This window comes from Littorina saxatilis, linkage group LG4 (genome assembly GCF_037325665.1).
Source record: "Littorina saxatilis isolate snail1 linkage group LG4, US_GU_Lsax_2.0, whole genome shotgun sequence".
Lineage (NCBI taxonomy): Eukaryota > Metazoa > Mollusca > Gastropoda > Littorinimorpha > Littorinidae > Littorina > Littorina saxatilis.
In genome coordinates this window covers 2,234,747-2,261,469 of record NC_090248.1, presented here as the reverse complement: position 1 = coordinate 2,261,469, position 26,723 = coordinate 2,234,747, and the positions used below count along the sequence as shown (strand labels likewise).

Sequence of the window (26,723 nt, the reverse complement as noted above, 5' to 3'; positions counted from 1 at the left end):
GAGAGAGAGAGAGAGACAGAGGGAGAGACACATACAGAGAGAGAGAGGGGAAGAGAGAGAGAGGGGAAGAGAGAGAGAGAGACAGAGAGAGAGGGAGACAGAGAGAGAGGGGAAGAGAGACAGAGAGAGAGAGAGAACAGAGAGAGAGGGGGAGAGAGATAGGGGAGGGGGGAGAGAATCTTCATTTTAGTGAAAGGAATAAAAAGTTAACATTTTCAATTTATCCTTCAGAAAAATTTCATTATTGAAGCATGATTCATTTCAAAATATACCCACACTCGCTCATTTTACTCAAGAAGGTCATGACTTTTTATTCATTTTCAAAAAGAAACTTACCCAAGCATTTTCTTCCTCCTTCTTGTCAAACAAGGGAGTGCTGCATCCGCTCTGTATCGGACCTGTTCCAATACCAGTTTCAGCTGTTCCAGTGCCAATACCAGTTTCAGCTGTTCCGGTTCCCATACCAGTTTCAGCTGTTCCAGTTCCAATATCAGTATCAGTTGTGCCAGATCCAGCTTCAGTAGCTGTGCTTGTTCCAGTACCCGTCTTAGTGTTTGTGCTTGTGCCGGTTGCAGTGTCTGTACCAGTACTGGTACCGGTTCCAGCTTCGGTACCAGTACTGGTCCCGGTACCGTTTGATGTCCCAGCATTCCCTGCATCAAGAGCAGATAGTGCAGAGGGAGAGTTTTCCGGAATAGGAGTAAGAAAATCCGAGTTTGAAGCACTGGGGGTTGGGGGATTTGAAAGGTTGAGGGCTGCAGTGATACCGCTCAGTCCCGTGGTAGCGCTGGACATGTTAGAAGCCATGGACGCCGTGGAAGCTGTCGATGCCAGAGAGGACGAGGAATCTGACTTCTTCAGTTTCTTCTTGCCCCCCTCGCCTTCTTTCTCATCCGCAAGCTCAAGGTCGTTCTCTTCCGTCACCGGCTTCTTCAGCAAGACGGATTTGTGGAGGATGTCTGGGTGGTTCCAAATCTGCAATGTTCCAAGCACAAACTCTCGCTACAGACATGTTGGTGAATTCAAAATTGTAAATCAATTACACAATTAAAAAAACTAAGTTAAAGAAAGGAAGATTTTCATCAATTTAATCAGTTCAAAGAATGAGGAAACATTCATTGCTTAGAGTAGACTCAAGTCTACTTCATTGAGTCTATCAAGTCTCTCCTAGTTCCCTCTCACAAACTGTCAAATAAAATCTTGTCTGACATAATACAGACAGATGGGATCTTTGGTTCCAGACAACTCTAATAACAACACTCGCATCAAAAACCCACCAATCCAATCTACAACAAATCATCACCAGCACAGAATATCTATCAATGATCCATTCAACAGAGGCAGAACAAGATGCAGCCCACATCCTACAGGACTGCAGGAATCCCCAGCCCCTGAGTAGAGCGACTCGGACCAGGCCGACGACCCTCCACGAGAAGCTGCATGGAGGCTCTACATAAGACCACCAGCTTCATCTCCAGAGCTGGACTCCAAGCGTTAAGGCGACCGACAAGAAGAAGAAGAATGATCCATTAATAATAACTGAAGCAAAGGAGTATGGACAGGGCTGAGTCAAGAAAAGAAATGCCCATCTCACAAGCACACACAAGCAGAAGAGGAAGAGTTGCCTGACCTTGCATCCGACGGAGAATGCCTTGAGGGGGTTGTTGTTGGCCTGGGCGAAACTGGTGGCGTCCTCTAGGGAGTCCATGAAGCGGCGATACAGCTTGCGCTGGATGGGACTCATCCGCACCAGGAACACGTACTCGTGTTTGCGCGGCAGGGCGCGCTGCAACACTGTGTGGCCACGTCTGCACGCAAAGTCAAGACAATTCATAAAGATCTTCCCTTCATTCTAAGGAGCCTTTATTTACTTACAAACAAACAAAAACATAACAAAAAACACACAGCCACAAAAACTCATATCGACTCAAGTTCAGTTCTGTTTTTGTTTTGTTTTGTCATTTTTATTACTTTATCGTCCAAAATCTGTGAAATTCGGGTCGCTTCCTCCCAGTGGAAAGCTAGCAGCCATAGAGTCGCGCTACCCAGGTGTCTGCGTGTTTAGGTGTAATCAGCCACCTGCACTAATGGCAGAATGACCGAGGTCTTTCACGTGCTACAGTGGTGACACAGGGGTGGAACATGGATACAGTCTCTGAGTCTACACATAGAGTTAACCCGTGTCCGTCCCGGCCCGGATTGGAACCTGCGACCCTAGGATCACAAGTCCAGTGCTGAACCAACTGAGCTACCAGGCCACCGATTTGGAACAAATCAAAACAGTAGGAATACCTAATATAAAATACAGACCTGTTTACCCTAAACCCGAGGCAAGAGTACTTTCCCAAAAAGTTGAGTGTATTTTTCAAAAAGTTGGTGTACTTTGCAAGCAAAGCCATATGGGGTAGGGAAAATGTACGCGTGGGTGCAAACGTGTTTGTGTAAGAATAGCATGTCTTGTGAACACCTTCAGAATTTAACTCCTTCCAATACAACAGGAATAAAACAATTTCATTTACCTGTCAGTTTATAGCATTATAACCAGTGTCTTCCAAACAGATTGATAATGAAAAGATGAAGTTCGTGAAATAACATCTGCGGTTGACAGTGGCAAGTTCATTTTTACAATCATCTCAGAAAACATTGCTTCAGCGCGGACTACAGCCTTTTCTTCTGGCAGGATTTGCTTTGCGGGAATGAACTTCATAATTCCTTGGCAGCTTTCAGCGGATTTCTTTGCAGCAACCTTGTCCAGGTGAGTTTTAGAACTGCAGTGTCGTTCGATGTCATATTTCCCAGCATGGGCAACAGAGAAATCTGATTTACAATACTTGCAAGTGTGCATGACTTTTTCCCATAGTAGACTCCACAATTCCTGGCTCTTTCTTATATTTCTCCCAGAAAATCTGCTGCTTCTGCTGTTTAGACTTGGTACAGTCATCCGAAACTGGCACATTTTCCCGCTTCATTTTGCCACGATTGTCCAGACGATCGCACGTGCTAACAACTGAACAAGGTTTCCACAGCTGAAGACTCGCTGTCATGGTTATCTCCCTTCGACCGAAACCGGTATCAGTTGTACCATTCCGTAATCAGCACACCAACACCAGAAAACGTATTCTAGACTTTTCTTAGGCGTATTTTGTGCGTGTGTCGCGTATTTGCGTACCAATAATAATTTGGCGTACAAAATACGCCCAAATCGTACTGGTAAACAGGTCTGAGTGTCGTTCGATGTCATATTTCCCAGCATGGGCAACGGAGAAATCTGATTTACAATACTTGCAGTGTGCATGACTTTTTCTCACAGTAGACTCCACAATTCCTGGCTCTTTCTTATATTTCTCGAAGAAAATCTGCTGCTTCTGCTGTTTAGACTTGGTACAGTCATCCAAAACTGGCACATTTTTCCGCTTCATTTTGCCACGATTGTCCAGACGATCGCACGTGCCAACAACTGAACGAGGTTTCCACAGCTGAAGGCTCATCTCACTGAAATGCTACTGCCATACATTCTGCTAGCTGGACTGATTGGTTATTACTTTTTATCATCTCTTCAGCACATATTGCTATGTGAGACCAATGCAATTTTGTTTCTTTTCTCAGTGCACATGGCAAGCTCCATGCTTAAAACTTTTTACATCTAGGTCTATCACTGTATTCTCAGTTCACATGGCAAGCTCCATGCTTAAAACTATTTACATCTAGGTCTATGATTGTATTCTCAGTTCACATGGCAAGCTCCATGCTTCAAACTATTTACATCTAGGTCTATGATTGTATTCTCAGTTCACATGGCAAGCTCCATGCTTCAAACTATTTACATCTAGGTCTATGATTGTATTCTCAGTTCACATGGCAAGCTCCATGCTTAAGACTATTTACATCTAGGTCTATCACTGTATTCTCAGTTCACATGGCAAGCTCCATGCTTAAAACTATTTACATCTAGGTCTATCACTGTATTCTCAGTTCACATGGCAAGCTCCATGCTTAAAACTATTTACATCTAGGTCTATCACTGTATTCTCAGTTCACATGGCAAGCTCCATGCTTCAAACTATTTACATCTAGGTCTATGATTGTGAACAGAAGGTTCTAAAGAGTTACAAACTTTTCTCATTTGTTCATTCAAATCCTGTTAAAAATCTTGATCTTTAAAAAGTTAAAAATCTTTTCCGGGGGGACATCGCGGACTACTGATGGTTCAGAGGAATAAGATAAGAAAAACATGAACACGGTCAAATGAACAAGAACAAAGTCACCCACCTTTGAACGAATCCCTCCAGCAAGTTGTGCAGGACGTAGGCCCGGTGCTTCATGATCTTGAGATCGTCAGGCGTGGAATCCTGACACTGGCCGTTCATGATGGGGCGCTCGAACATGTTGCTGAACTCCGTCTTGTTGCCCAGGAAGTTGGGGCGAGTAAAGTCCACCATGCACCAGTACTCCATCAGGTTGTTCTGCAGCGGGTAGCCCGTCAGCACCACGCGCCGTCTGAAATATAACATTCACTTTCAGTCCATCAGGTTGTTCTGCAGCGGGTAGCCCGTCAGCACCCCGCGCCGTCTGAAATATAACATTCACTTTCAGTCCACCAGGTTGTTCTGCAGCGGGTATCCTGTCAGCACCACGCGCCGTCTGAAATATAACATTCATTTTCAGTCCACCAGGTTGTTCTGCAGCGGGTATCCTGTCAGCACCACGCGCCGTCTGATATATAACATTCATTTTCAGTCCACCAGGTTGTTCTGCAGCGGGTATCCTGTCAGCACCACGCGCCGTCTGAAATATAACATTCATTTTCAGTCCACCAGGTTGTTCTGCAGCGGGTATCCTGTCAGCACCACGCGCCGTCTGAAATATAACATTCATTTTCAGTCCACCAGGTTGTTCTGCAGCGGGTAGCCCGTCAGCACCACATGCCGTCTGACATATAAATTTCACTGTCATTTCTTTGTGACTTTGGTGAAGGTACAAGATAGCTATCTTGACTGAACAAAACTGATCCAGTCAGACAGGCAGTGTACAAGATAGCTATCTTGACTGAACAAAACTGATCCAGTCAGACAGGCAGTGTACAAGATAGCTATCTTGACTGAACAAAACTGATCCAGTCAGACAGGCAGTGTACAAGATAGCTATCTTGACTGAACAAAACTGACCCAGTCAGACAGGCAGTGTACAAGATCCTAGTTTCTTGTGTAGTCTGTCCAAGGTGACTGTCACCTTTTCACCACAAACATTCCTTGCTGTGTAAATGAGTTAAGCATCTCACATCTGTCCACCTTTCACTTGGACACATACCATAAATCAACTTCATAGCTGCCTTTTGTGAAGTCACAACTTTTTTTTAAAAGTGTATTCATTTTGCAGGTTGACACAGGTTTAAGGTTTCAAGATGATTCACCTCGTAAGGATTCTACCTTCAAGTAAGTCTTTTTCTTCCTTTTCATCAAATTAGAATGGTAAAAACAAAACCAGAAACACACACAACAAAGCCACAGGTGACTAAATAATAAGAATAAGAATACACCCAGCTCACCTTGTGCGGACACTCTTGAGGGCCTGGGAGATACTGGCGTGGTTGTTCTTGATGCGGTGACCTTCATCACAGATCACAAGGTCAGGGCCAGGGTTGACTAGAGCAGCGTGCATATCTGGAGGGAAACACACAACAAGAAGAAAGCGGTTGGTATTCTTCCAACCTGGACTTCAACCTGTCATCTCAACCTGGACTTCAACCTGTCATCTCAACCTGGACTTCAACCTGTCATCTCAACCTGGACTTCAACCTGTCATCTCAACCTGGACTTCAACCTGTCATCTCAGGATCAAAAGTCCAATGCTCTGCAAAGTAAGCCAGGGGTCGACACTAACTTATTTGGCCTGGGGCCACACTGGCCCCAGAGATCAATTGCTGGGGCGGAAAACAAAAATCTGGGGCCCACTCTCAGTATTCACGTGCGGCAATGCATTGTCTGTTTTTCTTCATCGTACTGAAGCCAGGGAAATTCTTTCAACCATTTGACATTGAAATTACGACAGCGCTTCGCGCTTTTGGCTGCATCGGTCTCCTTTTTTCGTTTCTCTCCACCCTGTTCTTCGTCTTCATTTCCATGTCTTTTTACACCAGGGAACTGAGGGATGTGTCGTCACATTTTGCGTTTGGCATTTGAAGGCGATACTTATCTCTCACGCTAAAGAGCGCAATCTGGGAGTTATTTCCCTTGCGGCATTGTTCTTCGACGATTTCAATGTGTTTTTTTCTTGACTGCGGCATTGATTGTAACGCAAATTTCAGTGACGACTTTGACTGGCGATTTTTAGTGATTGGCTCTGGCATTAGAATTTTCGGTTTGTCATTGTTGGAATTTATCCTGGGGCGGAGTGGGCCCCAAGCTTCGGCAATGTTTGGGGCGGAACACAAAACTCAGGGGCGTTCCGCCCCCCACCCCCGCTAGTGTCGAACCCTGGTAAGCTACTCGACCCTAAAGTAATCCGTGAATATATGCAGTGTGTGAAACTAAGAGTAAGGCAAGCCATGTCACTGTACTAACCTGTCATCAGATTTTTGTTCTTGTCTTCTTCATCGACATCTATAACCTCAGGTTGATCTTTCCCAGCAGCTGCCGGCTTTCTCTTCTTCTTCTTTGGCTTGGGATTATACGCTCTTTTGGAGTACAGCAGTCGGTACATCTCGTACCCCATCATCATCACTCCCCCTTTCTGCTGCCACTCTCCTGCAGAGGAAACACAATTCATCATGATAAAGAGGTTATAATATTGATAAATTATTCATGAAAACAGGGATGGAGGGGTGTGTGTTGGGGGTGATGCATGGAAAATGAACAACAAAAATAATGACACATTTTTACTTTTGAAGCTCACTTCTCTCCTTTTTTTGGTATTTCCTCTGTGGATAACACCAGATCAAGCTCTTTCTGTACGCTACAAAGATAAACTTTGAAGAAACTTTTAAGAATCAGAGGAAAGAGACCCTGAAAATCAAAATCATCAAGTATTACTGGGACGGAAAATGACAGGAAAAATCATAACAAAACCTAACATTAGCCGCACAGAACAGGACGGGTCAAACACAACCTAACATTAGCCACACAGAACAGGACAGGTCAAACACAACCTAACATTAGCCACACAGAACAGGACGGGTCAAACACAACCTAACATTAGCCACACAGAACAGGACGGGTCAAACACAACCTAACATTAGCCACACAGAACAGGACGGGTCAAACACAACCTAACATTAGCCACACAGAACAGGACGGGTCAAACACAACCTAACATTAGCCACACAGAACAGGACAGGTCAAACACAACCTAACATTAGCCACACAGAACAGGACGGGTCAAACACAACCTAACATTAGCCACACAGAACAGGACAGGTCAAACACAACCTAACATTAGCCACACAGAACAGGACAGGTCAAACACAACCTAACATTAGCCACACAGAACAGGACAGGTCAAACACAACCTAACATTAGCCACACAGAACAGGACAGGTCAAACACAACCTAACATTAGCCACACAGAACAGGACGGGTCAAACACAACCTAACATTAGCCACACAGAACAGGACAGGTCAAACACAACCTAACATTAGCCACACAGAACAGGACAGGTCAAACACAACCTAACATTAGCCACACAGAACAGGACAGGTCAAACACAACCTAACATTAGCCACACAGAACAGGACAGGTCAAACACAACCTAACATTAGCCACACAGAACAGGACAGGTCAAACACAACCTAACATTAGCCACACAGAACAGGACAGGTCAAACACAACCTAACATTAGCCACACAGAACAGGACAGGTCAAACACAACCTAACATTAGCCACACAGAACAGGACAGGTCAAACACAACCTAACATTAGCCACACATAACAGGACAGGTCAAACACAACCTAACATTAGCAACACAGAACAGGACGGGTCAAACACAACCTAACATTAGCCACACAGAACAGGACAGGTCAAACACAACCTAACATTAACAACACAGAACAGGACGGGTCAAACACAACCTAACATTAGCCACACAGAACAGGACGGGTCAAACACAACCTAACATTAGCCACACAGAACAGGACAGGTCAAACACAACCTAACATTAACAACACAGAACAGGACGGGTCAAACACAACCTAACATTAGCCACACAGAACAGGACGGGTCAAACACAACCTAACATTAGCCACACAGAACAGGACGGGTCAAACACAACCTAACATTAGCCACACAGAACAGGACAGGTCAAACACAACCTAACATTAGCCACACAGAACAGGACAGGTCAAACACAACCTAACATTAGCCACACAGAACAGGACGGGTCAAACACAACCTAACATTAGCCACACAGAACAGGACGGGTCAAACACAACCTAACATTAGCCACACAGAACAGGACAGGTCAAACACAACCTAACATTAGCCACACAGAACAGGACAGGTCAAACACAACCTAACATTAGCAACACAGAACAGGACAGGTCAAACACAACCTAACATTAGCCACACAGAACAGGACAGGTCAAACACAACCTAACATTAGCCACACAGAACAGGACAGGTCAAACACAACCTAACATTAGCCACACAGAACAGGACAGGTCAAACACAACCTAACATTAGCCACACAGAACAGGACGGGTCAAACACAACCTAACATTAGCCACACAGAACAGGACAGGTCAAACACAACCTAACATTAGCCACACAGAACAGGACGGGTCAAACACAACCTAACATTAGCCACACAGAACAGGACAGGTCAAACACAACCTAACATTAGCCACACAGAACAGGACAGGTCAAACACAACCTAACATTAGCCACACAGAACAGGACGGGTCAAACACAACCTAACATTAGCAACACAGAACAGGACGGGTCAAACACAACCTAACATTAGCCACACAGAACAGGACAGGTCAAACACAACCTAACATTAGCAACACAGAACAGGACAGGTCAAACACAACCTAACATTAACAACACAGAACAGGACAGGTCAAACACAACCTAACATTAGCCACACAGAACAGGACGGGTCAAACACAACCTAACATTAGCCACACAGAACAGGACAGGTCAAACACAACCTAACATTAGCCACACAGAACAGGACAGGTCAAACACAACCTAACATTAGCCACACAGAACAGGACAGGTCAAACACAACCTAACATTAGCCACACAGAACAGGACAGGTCAAACACAACCTAACATTAGCCACACAGAACAGGACAGGTCAAACACAACCTAACATTAGCCACACAGAACAGGACAGGTCAAACACAACCTAACATTAGCCACACAGAACAGGACAGGTCAAACACAACCTAACATTAGCAACACAGAACAGGACAGGTCAAACACAACCTAACATTAACAACACAGAACAGGACAGGTCAAACACAACCTAACATTAGCCACACAGAACAGGACAGGTCAAACACAACCTAACATTAGCCACACAGAACAGGACAGGTCAAACACAACCTAACATTAGCCACACAGAACAGGACAGGTCAAACACAACCTAACATTAGCCACACAGAACAGGACAGGTCAAACACAACCTAACATTAGCCACACAGAACAGGACAGGTCAAACACAACCTAACATTAGCCACACAGAACAGGACGGGTCAAACACAACCTAACATTAGCCACACAGAACAGGACGGGTCAAACACAACCTAACATTAGCCACACAGAACAGGACGGGTCAAACACAACCTAACATTAGCCACACAGAACAGGACGGGTCAAACACAACAAAATGGAACGCACACAAAAGAACTAGACAGAATAACTGTAGCTGAAAGGTTTACAATTATTGCAGGCTGCATGATGATTGCTTGAAGACACATGTAAGCAACAGGCTTTACAATTGTGGAGTGACAGGGAGTGACAGGGACAAGCGCTTACCTATGATCTTGGCCCGCTGAGCAGTGGTCTTGCATGTGTCGTTGAGCAGGAACACCTCAAAGTTTCTGTAGCGCAGCTTCTGCGTATCGCCCTCGTTCCGCTGTATGCCGTCAGCGCTCATCGGCAGTTTGTTCTTGTCCTCCTGCTCCTCCTGTTTCACATTCACCCCCCCTCCTCCGTTCAGCCCCTCCTTCCCCACCTCTATCTTCTCCTCTTTCACTTCTATTTTCACATCAACTTTGCTCTCTGTTTTGATTTCAGCGTTGGCTTCACCCAGCTCCAATTTCACACCATCCTTAGAATCTCCCTTCTCTGTGATGGAGCTCTGCGAATCTGTGCCAGACGCAGCGGAAGCATCGCCGGAAGAGCCGACAGGTGTGGAAGGAGTCGCGTCCATGGAGTTTCCAGACGCGAAAGTTGGAGGTGTCGAGGAAGCTGAAGTGTTGGAATTTGACGTCGGACCTTCCATGGGATTCATCGACGACAGAGCACTCATGGGATTGATGGATGGCGGAGGTCCCATCATACCTCCCATCGGCGGGCCCATGGAAGAGAGTGAGTTCATCGGATTCATCGGGTTTCCAAACCCACCACCCATGGGGTTCCCGAACCCACCGCTCATTCCGTGTCCAGGGCCCATGTTCATACCTCCACCCATAGGGTTCCCACTGCCAGAACCCATTGGGTCCATGGCTGAGAGAGACCCCATGGGGTTCCCGCCTGCAGAAGCACCCATAGAGTTTGAAGATGGACCTCCCATTTGGTTTGCTGGCGGTGGTGTGCCCATGGGGTTGTCAGCGCTGATAGAGTTCCCGAACCCCATTGAGTTCATATTGTTCATGGAGGGTGGAGGGGTTCCCATGGGGTTCCCTGCATTCATGGTGTTGCCCTGAGCCCCCATCAGGTTCATGGAGGGCATGGAACCCATCCCATTGCCCGCCGGACCCAGAGGGTTTTCAGAGTTCATCTGATTGGCGGCTGATGCTGCGTTCATGTTGTCTGATGACGACGAGTTCTCCATGGGGTTGAGGGACGACAGGTTGCCTTGCGACGCGTTGCCTGAGGTAGGTGGCGGCATGTTGGGCGGAGGCATGCCTGAGTGACCCATGTTACCCATACCCATGGGTCCCTGTCTGGGCAGGCCGTAGGGTGACCCTGGCATGTTGCTGTACTGGTGCTGGCCCATCCACGGCATTCCCATTCCGCCCATGAACGACCCGCCGCCACCTCCCATGTGGTTCATTCCATGCATCCCCATTCCGCCCATGTGACCCATGTAGCCCATACCCGGGCCGCCCATGTGGCCCATTCCAGGCCCACCCATCATGTTGGAGTTACCCATGGGGTCCATTCCTTGGCCGCCCATCTGGCCCATGGGACCACCCATGTGACCCATTCCCGGCCCTCCCATTGGTCCCATTCCGGGGCCGCCCATCTGGTTCATCGGCCCGCCCATCTGTCCCATCATGCCCCCCATCTGACCCATTCCGCCCATCTGGTTCATGCCCATGTGGCCCATACCAGGCCCCATACCAGGCCCGCCCATGTGAGCCATAGGGCCCATAGTGGATGACAGTATTTGTCCTTTGGAGTCACTGTTAGCGCCGGATTTATCTTTCTTGTCCTTTTTGCTTCTGTCGCGCGATCGCTTCTCTGTCTCTTTCTTGGGGGGCGGGGGAGGGGTAGGGGGCTTGGGCTTCTCCTTGGCGGGGGCCCACATGTTGAACTCGGCCATCCAGTTCTGCAGCGTGTTGATGGGCACGATGCACAGCACCTTCTTGGCCGGCGTGTGACGCAGGAAGATGTCCACGAACGCTATCACCTGTACCGACAACACAGCAAGCAATGTTTGAAAGACTATACTGTTGAAGTCATACATATCATACTGAAACTGAAAGCTCTAGATACAGAACTTGATTCAACTAAACTTCTGAGGCACACCTGAGATTTCCCGAAAGTTCATCTGGAAAAGTATCATCTCCCGTCCACAAAGAGACCTTCAATAATAAAACTAAAACTATCAAAAGCTGCTCTCCAAGTGACTTAAATGAGGAACACCTACAGTATGACCAGCACACAGGCCTGTAAACATTGACAGTTAACAGTAAGCAGCCACTATCCATCTTAATATGACGTTAAAAGGCTATGTGTTGTGTACCTGAATGGTCTTCCCCAGCCCCATGCTGTGGGCCAGAATGCAGCCACTATCCATCTTAATAAGACGTTAAAAGGCTATGTGTTGTGTACCTGAATGGTCTTCCCCAGTCCCATGCTGTGGGCCAGAATGCAGCCACTATCCATCTTAATAAGACGTTAAAAGGCTATGTGTTGTGTACCTGAATGGTCTTCCCCAGTCCCATGCTGTGGGCCAGAATGCAGCCAAAGCCCTGACTGCTCTTGTAGCGAGACACCGACTCCACCAAGTTGTCGTACAGAAACCGCACGCCGCCAATCTCAAGTTAAAAGGAAAACACATTATATAAACACCACCAATCTCAAGTTACAAGAAAAGCACACATATAAACAGTAGCGTCACACATATAAACAGTAGCGTCAGACATGGGAATTATATGATCCTAAAATAATGTAATAACCGCCTCTGAACCTTGTTTTCCTGAACAACTTTGCATAGATTGGCTGTTCATTTCAGGGGTATCCTTTCAAATTTTTAATACATAATACTCGTGTCAATTTCTTTCACATATTATGATGTCGAACACACGTACACCTCCTCCCCAACATGAGAGCAAACTCTAGCCATGGTTATTGACACTTACCTGATGTGGTTTGATGGCCTTTGCAATCTGTGGGGACAGAAAGATATCGGGGTCTTCGTCGTTATGAGCCACGTTGACCAAGACGCGACCTTGATTGTCCGGGCAGTTGGTCTCGTCGTTAATGTGGGCACCCCCGTCGTTGAGATCCTCGGCCTCCATCTCCTCTTCCTCCTCGTCCTCCGTGCTTGGCACCATCACACAGTCGTTCTCGTCACTCTCATCCTCTGAGTCGCTGCTCAGCTCTATCACGTCCACTGTAACACACATAAACCGTGGCATCATTGAGAATGAAATAAATAAACCGTGGCATCATTGAGAGTGAAATAAATAAACCGTGGCATCATTGAGAGTGAAATAAATAAACCGTGGCATCATTGAGAATGAAATAAATAAACCGTGGCATCATTGAGAGTGAAATAAATAAACCGTGGCATCATTGAGAGTGAAATAAATAAACCGTGGCATCATTGAGAGTGAAATAAATAAACCGTGGCATCATTGAGAATGAAATAAATAAACCGTGGCATCATTGAGAGTGAAATAAATAAACCGTGGCATCATTGAGAGTGAAATAAATAAACCGTGGCATCATTGAGAATGAAATAAATAAACTGTGGCATCATTGAGAGTGAAATAAATAAACCGTGGCATCATTGAGAATGAAATAAATAAACCGTGGCATCATTGAGAGTGAAATAAATAAACCGTGGCATCATTGAGGATGAAATAAATAAACCGTGGCATCATTGAGAGTGAAATAAATAAACCGTGGCATCATTGAGAATGAAATAAATAAACCGTGGCATCATTGAGAATGAAATAAATAAACCGTGGCATCATTGAGAGTGAAATAAATAAACCGTGGCATCATTGAGAGTGAAATAAATAAACCGTGGCATCATTGAGAATGAAATAAATAATTGTTGGCGTGATGGAGAGAACAACACACTCAACCGCTTCTTTGTCAGTTTATGATAAAAGCACAATATAACAAGTGGCCACCACCCAACACAAAAAGTGATCCTAACCTTTGGACAAGTTTCGTTCAGAACACCGGGTGAGAACGGCTTACCTCTCTCCTGCTTGATTACCGGTTCCTTCTTGATGTCTGTCATGATGCTGGTCTCCGCTTTCTTCTTCTCGTGTTTTTCTGCTTCTTCCTCCGCCGCTGTTACCACAAAGACGAAAACATCAGCGTAAGTTTGGAATTTGAACAGTTTCATCAGCGCAAAATACTCTGTCGGAGACAACAGCCCTGACACTGCTACTGAAACTTTAAGAGCCATACACCACAAAATACACAAGTGTGTACCAATAACAGACATGACTTGTTATTAGATATAAGGGTTAGCTGCAAATAAGCTAGCTTTAGCAAATAATTAGTCCCAAAGCAACTGGCAATGTTCCTACCAGGACGGGGTGGGGTAGAGGGTGGCTCTACTACTTCTACACAATGCCTTACATGTCCTATTACAGGTTCATCATGGTGATTAAGAAACGTCAAAAAAGCTTCAACCACGGGGAAAGACACCCTGGAGAAACAAACCCGAGCAAATCGTCTACCAGAAGAAACTAGGATAAGGAGAAAAGCAGGAGAGCTGAAGACAGAGCAGGCCTGGGCACACCTGTTTTGCACTTGGAGTATTCTCAAGTAAACTTGGTGTATTTTCAGAAAAATGAGCGTACTCCACACAACATTTGAACATCCATGATTAAAACATGCTTCACACGCGTCCGTCACACCGTTAATTACGTTTACCTATACATTTAAAACAAATGCTTTTTTCAATGTTTACTGACAAAGACTGTAATCATGTGTCAAAAACTGGATCAGCTTCAGGATGGGCTTGTAAAGAAAAGTAGTCTGGGAAATTTTCTCGTCGTAGTGTTTCCCCACTGACCGTACTGATCGTATTCTCGACAATCATGCGTACAAAATACGGCGAAATCGTATGGGTTCCCAGGTCTGACAGAGGTACTAGCGGCCATTGGCGCTCTCCAGACAACCATGGTACCACGCATTTACACATAAATGATATTGTCAGATGACAAGAAGAAGATTCCTACTCACACTGCAAAAGAGACTTGAGCTGGGAGTCCTGTTCCTTGACGTTTGATGTTCCAGCGTCGGAGGTGGAGGTTCCTGTTCCACTGGACACCATGGTGGGCTTGGCAGACAACGTGGACGTGGCGGCCATACTGCTGAGTGCCTGTTTCTTCTGCTCCATCAGACGCCGCTGTCTCTCCAACTCCTCGTGCTGCGCGTCTAACGTCTCCTTCTCCAGGTCTTGTTCGCCGATGATTTTCCTAAAATTGACAACAAAAGCGAGCATTAGAAGCCAGAAAATTATGCTGCTATTCCATAACAGACAGAAATAACTCTGTATGGATTGCTTTTAGTGAGGCAAGCTTTCTAAACATGCTCCTTGTCCACTTGTCAAAAATCCAGACACACCCCATGACAGCGCCTGGCCTATAATGACCCCCGTGGGAAAGTTCGACTCACTAAAAGCAAGAGACGCTACACATTAAAGATGAAGACAGGACACACTTTAACAATGACTTATTGATGACCCCACAGGTAAACAGGTGATAATCCTGAGCATATGACCCTAAATCAATTAAGAAAATGCAGCAAACACTGTTGCTGTATTTGATAAAACGAACTTAACAGGCTGAAGTTCAGGGACAGATTGTAAGACTAGGCGTGAGCCTAAAATCTCCATCCTTGAGTAATAAAGTTCGTTCGTTCGTTTGTTCTAACAGTAACAACCACACAGAAATAACGGCTGAAGACAAGTACAAGTGTGATGGAAGTAAAAAGTGGATGTTTTGCAGGGGGGAAAAATATGTCAGTGTGAGCATTTCTGTAATGATGTACACACAATTCAAAATATAAAACAAAATTAAATAACAACAAGAAGAGCAAACGCTCGATCGAGTCACTTTCGCAGTTCTGAATATTATATGAGGCATCAGATGGACAGGAAGAAATTGCTATTCACAACACAATGAGTCACGTTCACATAAAATTTGAGCCCGGTCACTTTTATAGTTTCCAAGAAAAGCCCAACGTTAAGTTGTGTGTTGCCGAACAGAAAAGGCTAGTTATCTCCCTTGTTTTTCTGATAACGTTCGTAAAAGGCTACAGATGTAGTAAAGAATAATCCTACAAAGTTTCAATCACATCCGATGAACTTTGTCAAAGATATAAAATGTCTAATTTTTCCTTTGACGCTGACCTGTGACCTTGAAAAAGGTCAAAGGTCAACGAAACCATCGTTAAAGTGTAGAGGTCATTGGAGGTCACGACTAAACAAAATATGAGCCCGATCGCTTTGATAGTTTCCGAGAAAAGTCCAACGTTAAGGTGGTGTCTACGGCCGGCCGGACAGACTAACACTGACCGATTACATGTATGTATAGAGTCACTTTTTCTCAAGTGACTCAAAAATAAAACAATTAAAACAGAAACAAAACAATCACATACACACACACACAGCTAAAGTTTGTAGGAAGAAGAATCAATACGCCAACTTTCGTAGTCTGCAGCACTGATAGTCAATAACAATGTAATTCCTGTGAATCATCAACTTCAAACACTTTAGAAATTAAAACAGTAATTGAATAAACTAGAAAAATGTTTTCTATCTTGAATATGTTACAGTTATGTGTACATTTTGTGTGAGTTTTGTTTTGTTTTGGTATCCAAGCATTTGTTATTCACACCACACATTAAATGTTTATGATAAATACATGTATGTTACCTGACAAAATGCAGAACCCCATAACCATGAGTTAGACAATATAAATTATGATCATGGAGTTATTTTTGTACTGACTTTGATGGGGTTTTGCTAACAAATATTTGGTTTAGCTGCACGCTGAAAACGATTTTAACGGCTGGCAATAACAGACTGGTTTCAACTCAAACCAAGGGGAAAAACTGCCCATACATTTCTCCCCTTAGATTCAGCTAGAAATTATAATTCATATTATCTTAGTTTTGGAATTAACAAAATAACAAAAATTCAATAAAAAGAAAAATAACTTCAATAAGAAATTAAAAAATCTGAATAAAACCAGAAAGCAGTTTCAAGAAGCTGTACTAAATAACGAAACTTGAGTTAAAAAAAAAAAAAAGACTGGAACTTTTGACTAGAACTTGAAGAAGAAATAGAATTGTCATACAATAAAAAGCAATAATATACACAAGAAGAAATGAATAAAAGATAAAAAAATAAAAACCAGAAAGCAAATGTCTTGAAAAAGATGTGTTCGATACATAAATGATAATCATAATCAATGAATCATGTAAGCTTATGTTAGAGCGGCAGGCTGGGGTTAAGTTCAAACAGTACCTCATCGACGCATACAGAGACAAACAGCCAATGGAACTTGCCAGAAGTTGGTTATGACTTATGCGGACTATGTATCAATTATAGGGAATGAGAGCGGGGAATGTGGAAGAATGTCAATTTAACTAATTAAAGTATTTTCATAGTATGTACAACAAATATCAATGAGCGCTTCTGGGGTGATAACGCGAGACAACTCCTGTGATCTTGCCGCGAGGTTCCGCCTGTTACCATTGTCTTTTTACCGTATAAAATGCACGACTTACACACGAACTGTTACCAAAGCGACATGCTATTTGGGACCAATGCACGTTTTTTTTCCTTTCTCGTGTGATCTTGCCGCGAGGTTCCGCCAGTTACCAGCAGAAAGAAAGAAGGGGCATAACCTGACCAGAACCGCCCATTGATACATCATTCATAAATAAAAGGTATTCCAACAATCATGAGTGTGAAAAACCCCACCAACACAACACCTCATGAATGAAAGACTGATGATGTGTCCTGGTCCTAGCACGCCTACCAACTCTCATTCTCTGGTACCAGGAGATTGATTCTGCAGTTTGTGCAAATCTCTGTTGTCTTTTAGATTTAAAAACTCTTGGTCTTATTATTTTATTACTAGCAGTCAGGCCCGGCTTCGCCCGGGTGTTTCTGCTCTCCCCTCTCTCAGAAACCTCTCGAATCTTACTCCAATGTGGATAAGAAAAATGACAGTGTGAGCTCATACATTTGGATGTATAGGCAAGGCAAGTTTCTATTTGGTTCAACGTGTTCTTCATGATTTGTTTACCCCTTCTCACACCCACTGTAGTTACCGTCTGATCAAAGCACGCATACCTCATGAGTGAGCGCGTCATACCTTTTTGAACAGGGGAGAGAAATCTGTAAATTCTCGTGATCTTTCACTGAGGCGATCGTTTCGTAAACATTATTCGCGATGATCTGGAAGACAGGGGGCAGGGTTAGTGTGTGTGTGTGTGTGAGGGGGGGGGGGGGGGGCGGCGGGATGATAGCGGGCGGAGGGTAACCCTTGAGAATGACACGGTATACTGGTTTGATGAGTTACCTCCCTTCCGTGGGTGACAAAGCATGACTTACCTCCCTTGCACTATATAGACTGTATTGATAGATGGGGAGGGTAATTATCCGAGGAAGGAAACAATGTCTGGAGAAACTAAAACCCAGGTGCACATTTGTGGGTCCAGGGCAGTGTGCATGCAAAATATCTTGTGCTTATCTTTTGCCATCTCTGAGGTATGACGACCACAGACAGACAGACACTCTCTTTTATTTATATGTATAGATATAGATGTATAGATAGATTAAGAATAAGAGGTATTAAGACTAAGACTAAGACTGTTTGGGTTCTTTTCCTATTTGATCTCACAATAGTCTTACTGTAGAAGCAATGACCACAGTTTAAATTAATATATGGTCAGGAATCTGTCAAGGTGTCCAAATGCAAAAATCCTGTTCTGGATACTTTTATTACTTTGTATTTTATTCTGTTTTTAAATGACTACAATATAAACAATACAGTTATGAAGTATTCCTCATGCAGATTCTATCCATACCAAATTTATGTCTGTCAGTCGTCTGGATGCTGAGAAAATTGACTTTGTTCAAGAAAAAAAGCACCTTTTTGGGCACACAAGGCGTTACGCGAAACGCATGGTACATTGGGCATTGAATAACCAAGTTACTGATAAGGGTATCATCTCAATCTAATTTTTAATAGGTCCAGAAATGGATGGAGAAACATATGTTAGATTAATGAAAGTTTGATCTGAACATAGGTTTTGGATTTTGAACGTTCTTTTTTAGCTGGTCAGTACGTTACATTTGGTGTAAATAATTATGAAAAAAGGGAAACTATCTTTAAAAAAATGTTTCTGGTCAAACTTACTTAAAAATCATTGCAGAGGAAAGTCATTAGGTAGGATGATTGTATTTTTTTTTAAATTGAGCGAAAAAGTTGTGTTTCATGTAATTTAATTGTACTTCTAAGTTAAAAATATGCGTTTGGTGTAAATGAAATTGTATCTACTTGCCCAAACAAGTTTTGTCACAGTCTTTAAATAATGCCATAATACACAAAAGTGTGTGTTTTCTTATACCTCAGACACCTGGTAGTTAAACTATGGTCACAGAATTCCTAGTGCTTGCACCTGTTAGCTTGTAGAGAGACTTAAGTGAGGCCTTCTGACAAGGGTGTAAATGTAACGTACATACTGAGAATACTTGAAAATGACAATGAATTTGTTTTAGAGACAGAAGATAACTTATCAGTGCTTAAGAACAACCAGCAAGACCAAACCTTTGTTTCAACATGAAAACAAGCACACTGAATGACAAAATTTACCTCAGAAGGACCACTGTTGGGACATGTTGGTGTAAATCACCTTGTTTTTTTACTGAGACCATATGCAGCACATAATCATGCTAAAAACAGCACATAAGTCTGTTGAGGGTTTATGAGCTAAATAAAAGAGAAATTACCCTTCAAATGGACCTGCAGATCTTCGGAGCCTTCTGTATGTTACTTTACACCATCCTTTTGTGTAAAGATGTACACACAACCAAAAAGGCACAACCATTAATTTAACCCTTTATTTTGACTTGAGACAGGTAGCTTAGAACAAACAAGTTAGAAATACTGTTTAACTGATGTGAGCATAGCCCATTAAATGTAAATTCAGTACCTTGTACTTGCTGTTTGGTGTAAAGTAACGTACAGATCATGGGTAAAATTAACATTTGGTACCGTAGTGGAGTACCAACCTGACTATTCTATCGTGAAAAGGATTTGTTATGATTTCTTGTTTGTAACTCAAAAAACTGCAGACCAAAATAGTGTAAAAATATTTAAAGAGGGTGATTTGATAATAATTTCTACACCGCTGACCGTGCTTTTTTCAAATTAAGTAATAACCTGATGATTGAGGTTAAGGTTTGCAAAACAAATGACATGAACATTTACTGGAACCTTTTCTGCACTTCCATAGAGAATTTCATTGTTTTAACAAGAAGAGCAAACGCTCGATCGAGTCACTTTCGCAGTTCTGAATATTATATGAGGCATCAGATGGACAGGAAGAAATTGCTATTCACAACACAATGAGTCACGTTCACATAAAATTTGAGCCCGGTCACTTTTATAGTTTCCGAGAAAAGCCCAACGTTAAGTTGTGTGTTGCCGAACAGAAAAGGCTAGTTATCTCCCTTGTTTTTCTGATAACGTTCGTAAAAGGCTACAGATGTAAATACTTTGATGTAAAGAATAATCCTACAAAGTTTCAATCACATCCGATGAACTTTGTCAAAGATATAAAATGTCTAATTTTTCCTTTGACGCTGACCTGTGACCTTGAAAAAGGTCAAAGGTCAACGAAACCATCGTTAAAGTGTAGAGGTCATTGGAGGTCACGACTAAACAAAATATGAGCCCGATCGCTTTGATAGTTTCCGAGAAAAGTCCAACGTTAAGGTGGTGTCTACGGACGGCCGGCCGGCCGGACAGACTAACACTGACCGATTACATAGAGTCACTTTTTCTCAAGTGACTCAAAAACTGCAGACCAAAATAGTGTAAAAATATTTAAAGAGGGTGATTTGATAATAATTTCTACACCGCTGACCGTGCTTTTTTCAAATTAAGTAATAACCTGATGATTGAGGTTAAGGTTTGCAAAACAAATGACATGAACATTTACTGGAACCTTTTCTGCACTTCCATAGAGAATTTCATTGTTTTAAAAACAGTGTAATTCTGTAAATAGGTAAATGTTGAATTGTAACTTTGATTCTGGGCTTTGGTGTAAAGTAACTAACGGAGAAATGATTTTGCTTATATTGAGACAGGAGAAACTTTTTTCAAGTGTTGCTTTAGTACAGATCAACTCTACATTCAGCCATCAAGCCATTGGATAGTGAAACAGTTGCCTAAAGCTGAACCTAAGAAAATGACAGCACCTTGAAATTATGTTATGTTATTAAGTTATGGTGTAAATGTAACATACAGTCATTTGTGCTTTATCTGCAAATATTTGATAAACCGAACACTTGACTGGAAAATAAAATGCTGCAATTGAAGGACAGGAATACCGAGATGTTTATTCATGTAAATTTAAGGAGGTTTAAAAAAGTCTAAAAATTGTAACACTTTTTGGACTCCTTGACAGATTCTTGGCCATATATATATGTAAAACAGTTAAACAAGCAAACAGACACACACACTGACACAGATGCAAAATAAAAAAAATTAAAAACAATTCATTGACGCAAACACACGATTTGAAATTGAAAAAGTGTCTGCTCCTGAACTATCTATGTTGATCAAATAAAAAAATCACTTTCAGAAAAGCATCAGATCTTTGTTTTTGCAGCCAACATGGCTTGTGTTTTAGCTACCATAATGACACTTCTATTTGACAGTACATGAAGTTGAAGCAGGAGAAGCATTTAGCTTACCTTATGTCTGCCCTGTCTACGTTCCTGGGTACATTTCAAATTAAAATTAAATGCAAAAGATGTCTGATTCAAAATGTAATTGTAATCATAAACCATCTGAATGAATAAGTTTGACCACACAATCGTAATGAAGACCTAGCTACGTACCATCATTTCTCGTCACTGCTCCACCTAGTTATTTTGCAAGTAAGAATAAGCAGTCTGCTTGTTAACGTTCTTAATGTTGTTACTGTATATAACATGTATACAAGAAATTAATAAAAACACGCTTAAACCAAGTAAGAATTAATCCTGTTAGGAATAGGACTCACATGACAAACAATAAAACATGGTTAAAAAATATAATAAATAAATAATAAAAACAGTAAAACACAAACGCTCAGTCACAACTCACATTCAAAAAGTATTATGCCAGAAAAGTCATGCAAAATATTTTCTTATAGTTATAACCGCCCCCCCCCCCCCCCCCCCCCCCCCAAACACACAGGTTCCGACCGTTGTTTCTGGTAACACTAACAGTAAATTACTGAGCTTGCCATGGAATAAAAGGAATTTTAGAGCTTTGATTCTTAAGATCTCACAGACACAGACAAAGATACCAAGTCCAGCAGTCAACGGCCACCCCACCCTCTTCCTTTAGTTTCAATAGAACAAAGTACACAAACAACAGAATATGACGATCACTTACCTGATGTTTTAACGCAAAAGCAAAATCACTCACCTGATGTTTCGTCTCCTCTCGGATGGTTTTAGCGTGCTGGGGTCAACCTTGGAATCCTCTCCAGATTTCTTGCCTTTTTTCTTCCTCTTTTTTCGTTTTTCTTTCTTTGTCTTTTTTGCTGGCCGTTTCTCTTTGTCTTTCCCTGTCGCTTTTCTTTTCCGTTTCTTAGCTGTCTTCTTGCCTGATGCTCCAGCCTGTTTTGTCACGTCGCTGGTTCCTTGATCGGATTTGACGTCGTTGGAGTCTGTTTCCATCATCTCCGCCTCGCCCAGTGCTTTCAGGCTGACCTCACCACCAGAGACAGCACTTTCTAGCAAGGACGATCCATCTGCTTCCATCATGGAAGAAAAATCTGGCATTTCTCCGAACTCTATTGCCTCATCCCCAGCTTTGCTCAAGTCAAACTCCTCCCCCTCCTCTCCTTCTTCCTCTGACCCCTCCTCCTCCCCTGACTCCTCCTCCTCCTCCTCTCCCTCATCCTCCTCTTCTTCATCTTCTTCATCCTCGTCACTGTCTTCATCTTCGTCGCTTCCTTCCTCACCCTCCGTCTCGTAACTCTCATCCTCCTCATTTTCCTTCTCCTCGCATTCGGCCAGCGCTTCCATCAGCGAGGCGTCGTCTTCCGCTGCCTCCGCGTCTTCCATTTCCAGGATGTTTTCCAGCAGACTGGCGCCAGTCTCCTCCGCAGACTCCTCCCCCTCCTTGCTCTCCTCTGACTCCAGAAGGGAATCCAGGGTCACGGCTGCTGACAGCTCGGTGGCGCTCACCTGGCCCACTCCGTCACTGCAGTCGGCCATCTTGGTGTTGTGGCTGACTGGGTGTGGCTCAGGCCTTGGTGAGATGAACTGAAAACTGTTCAAACAGAAAAGTTAAATAAGCAAATTGCAATCTGTTTTTAAAAAGTACTGATATTCATAAAAGCAATCGAGTTGTGAACAAAGCTTGGGGGAAGAAAACTCCATTTTGGTCAGGGGGGTTGAATAGATCAGATGTAGCTCAGGCCTTCATTAGATAAATTGAGTGTTAACTGTTGGAAGAACGAAGAACCAAACATGTGACCAGCTCCAATAATAACCGTATTAACACTTTCAAGGCGTTGTTTTGATCTACCAAAGTACTGGAGTTGTAAAAAATGAAAGTCTTCAAAGAAAATACTTCTGAATACACAAAACTTGAAAAGAAAAGTCTGTCACTCGGTGTTGTGCATGCCTGTTACTAGTTAGTCCTACACTCCTTTTGAACATCGGTATTGCAATTCGCTATGCATAAATTGTTTAACTTCCTGCCAAAAAAAAAATTACAGTGTTATAACTTACAAGTTACATTCATCACAAATGCTCAATCTCATTCTTAAACACATGCTCAGTTTACGGTTATCGAATTTGTTGATATTTGTAGATAATAGACTCTGCATTTTAATGGTCAAATGGCGATTTCGGTATAAAAATGTAGACAAGGACCTTTAAGTTAAAGAGACCAAGAATGATTGTCAATGTCAGCTTTGATAGATCAAATCAATACATGAATGATTGTGAAGTGCTGCCTCAAAATATTCATTATTAGATTTATCCAAACCATCAATACTTTGAACAATGGTTTACAAATTACAATCAACATTAACCACTCAGGGATCTGTTTTGAGTACTGACTCCCAGAACAAATCTTACAGAGAAAAAAACTGGCATACTGTTTATTTACTAAATTTAAGTTAACCCTCCTTGAACTGAAGCTTGTAAATGTAATTGTAAATCATTCACGAGTAAGTTATGAATACACTACAAAAAAGTCCAGAAATGAAATAGTATACATGTATACAGCTGCTTTAAAATATAGTGTTACTTCTTCAGTAACTGTGTAAAAACTAAATAAATGTTCGGATGCCTGCATGCAAGACTTGCCAAAATGTTTTCTTCAAGTAGACCGAGGAACTCACAGGCTTTTTCGCACACACAAAATGAGGTGCTGTAATGTGCAATGTGTATTTTAATTTTACAATAATGTAATCCCTAAAAATAGCTAATTCAGCATGAACAAATAATCATTTCCCCACTTCATCAACAAATGTGAAAATCCCTGTAACTTGAAACAGTTACTTACTCGCTCGGTTCCATGGTCTTTTTAAAATTTAACTTGCCTTCAATAGAAGGCTTCATTATGATTATCCACTACTCAGTAGGCTAAATCGGCTGCTAACGCAATTTATTAACTCGGTCTTCAAACCTCAACGTCAATGCGGCCCATCCCACTTTGACTCATAGATCAAATTCACAGAACCACCGGCATATACGGGGAATTCTAGTCACATTTCAACAGTTCCTTACATAACGTGTCCTCGCGAATATTTTAGCGTAGTACCAATAAATCACGTGACGGTCACTCATTGACAATGCCCAGACGGCATTCCCTGCACTCCTTACCCAAATCACACACCTATTTCAGCACAAAACGGACAATGAATGACCAGAACCACTCATTATCAAAAGCTTTGTGGATTCATATGATGACAATGCATTTGCCAGAGCACCAAACGCTACACCGGCCACTTCGCGCGACGGCGCTTTGTACGAATAATCCAAAAGCCAGAAGGTCTTGGACGAAAGCGCATTAGCCCCCCACGAAAAACATCCATGGATCGGATATTTCCCCCTCCCGCACCTTACCAAGACAACGAGACCGATAATTTAACTACCATAGAATATTTTCGCTCAATACGACAGCTTACCATGGTCCAAATAGCAAGAAATCTTCGAATTAAAAGATGCAACCCAGCTGAAAATACGGGAAACCCCTCGCTATCGTCTTCCGGTAAATTGCATTGTGGGTGATTGGCTGTCCGTCTCAAGCCGCGTCTAAAAATAGATTAATGTTTTGATTGACGGTTCTTTCATAAACCTAAAAGGGGCGGAGTCAACGATTAAAGGGGTAGGTAATCCTCGCAGGGGGAGATAACCGATTCTCAAAGCAAGGGAAGACAACTCGCTCAGGGGGAGACTACTCTGCGCGAAGGGAGAGAATTACGAATACGCACCTGCCATGCCGGTTTTACAGCTATTTACCTGTATTCAGATCAAGTTCGCAGCTTGGCCTATTATTCACGATTAGAACTCCTTTGACAGCGTAGAAGTAGAAAACCAGCAACAAAGCTTTCAGTTTTGAATGGTCGAAGGCTTGACTAACACTAATTTTGACTGATACACAAATCTTGATTTAAAATAAAGATATCAACCAATAGTGACACTGTTTGCACGTGTTTAATATTAATGTTTATGTGTGCTTACTACTGATAATAATGCACAACATTTATTCATTCTCTCATTCATTTATTTATTAAACTCATTCATTTCTTCATTTGTCTATATGTTTACTTATTAATTATAGTTACTCAGTCCCTTTATATTTTTCTTAACCTATTCGTTTACCGTTGGTTTTTTTTCTTAAGTCGGGTATACTTTAAAAAAAATATATCACTGAAAAAGATAGAAAGAAGAAATGAAGAAAGAAGGGAAACGGGTAAATGAATATGAGGATAATCCACTAGTTATTAAAAGGATTTGGCTTTCAAACGGTTCCCTTTGCCTTGACATTATTATATGAGCTGATCCCACAAATAAAATTTCTCTTCATTAAACAAAATCTTAGTTGTACAGTCTGGTTGTTAAATAGACGAATTTAAAACAGACTTCATACAAAATACTACAGTAAAGAATAAAGCGAGGTGGAATACATTTTTCACTTCGTTTCGTTTCCGATGTAGTAAAGACAATTTCTGCAATCCACTTCCGGTACATTCCGATCAACAAGAACGCCGCCAGTATCCAAGAGCAAATACAGGGGAATTGCTCGACGTGTTTTCTTTGCAGTTCACTCAACATGAGGGCAATACTGACTTGGGTGGACAAAGTGGTGGACAGGGATAAAATTGATCAATGGTAATGCTGCAGATTCGTCTTAATTTCACAAGACTTTTGAATCTCTGTGCGTTGATGTTGAAACCCACAAGTATGTCACTACGTCACTTGTCAGAATCTGAACTATTTTTAATCTGTTTGGAACATAGTTTATTTTGTCATTCAGTGTGCGCTATAAAATTTAATTTTATGAGTCTACCCCATAACCCCGTTCATGTATGATTGTACCGCTAATTTGTGTGCCTCCGAAGTAGTTATCAATGTTTGAAAGCGTTCTTGCAAGGTACAAAATGTTCTTTTTTCAGTCCATGTCAGCAGACTGAAAATGACACTGACAGTGCCATTACAAAAACAAATCAAAAGTAAAATCCACACAGTAATTTCTTTTCTAAAAATTGAACATGAGGAATAGGGAAATGTGCACAGAAATAAATTATGTATAACTAAAGAACATATCAACAACTCACACTATTTGTGAGTGTTAGCTAGTGTACCATTGAAGTGCATAGACCT

General features: G+C 42.4%; 2 protein-coding genes across 8 annotated transcripts in view; one reads left to right on the top strand and one right to left on the bottom strand.

Annotated features, from left to right (window-relative positions):
- The window catches only part of LOC138963772 (uncharacterized), a 54,210-nt gene extending 29,102 nt beyond the window's left edge, over positions 1-25,108 (bottom strand). Inside the window, exons 1-13 of one of the 5 annotated variants that reach the window (XM_070335622.1) lie at positions 25,025-25,108; positions 22,303-23,154; positions 21,582-21,605; positions 14,825-15,060; positions 13,826-13,921; positions 12,754-13,007; positions 12,313-12,429; positions 9,977-11,798; positions 6,561-6,743; positions 5,546-5,660; positions 4,270-4,497; positions 1,631-1,808; positions 337-975 (exon numbers count right to left, since the gene is read on the bottom strand). In XM_070335622.1, coding sequence (XP_070191723.1) covers positions 337-975; positions 1,631-1,808; positions 4,270-4,497; positions 5,546-5,660; positions 6,561-6,743; positions 9,977-11,798; positions 12,313-12,429; positions 12,754-13,007; positions 13,826-13,921; positions 14,825-15,060; positions 21,582-21,605; positions 22,303-23,099 — 4,689 coding nt within the window. In that variant the 5' untranslated portion in view covers positions 23,100-23,154; positions 25,025-25,108. Of the gene's footprint in view, positions 1-336; positions 976-1,630; positions 1,809-4,269; positions 4,498-5,545; positions 5,661-6,560; positions 6,744-9,976; positions 11,799-12,134; positions 12,175-12,223; positions 12,263-12,312; positions 12,430-12,753; positions 13,008-13,825; positions 13,922-14,824; positions 15,061-21,581; positions 21,606-22,302; positions 23,155-24,399; positions 24,479-25,024 lie in introns of those variants that run through there. The other 4 variants (XM_070335619.1, XM_070335621.1, XM_070335623.1 and 1 more) reach the window with 4 other exon arrangements.
- Positions 25,109-26,094: 986 nt separating this feature from the next.
- The window catches only part of LOC138963773 (intraflagellar transport protein 122 homolog), a 336,636-nt gene continuing 336,007 nt past the window's right edge, over positions 26,095-26,723 (top strand). For all 3 annotated transcript variants that reach the window (XR_011454900.1, XM_070335625.1, XM_070335626.1), the window contains exon 1: positions 26,095-26,231. Coding sequence is in view for 2 of the 3 variants with exons in the window: in XM_070335625.1 (XP_070191726.1) it covers positions 26,173-26,231 (59 nt within the window). In the remaining variant the exon portion in view is untranslated. The remainder of the gene's footprint in view (positions 26,232-26,723) is intronic.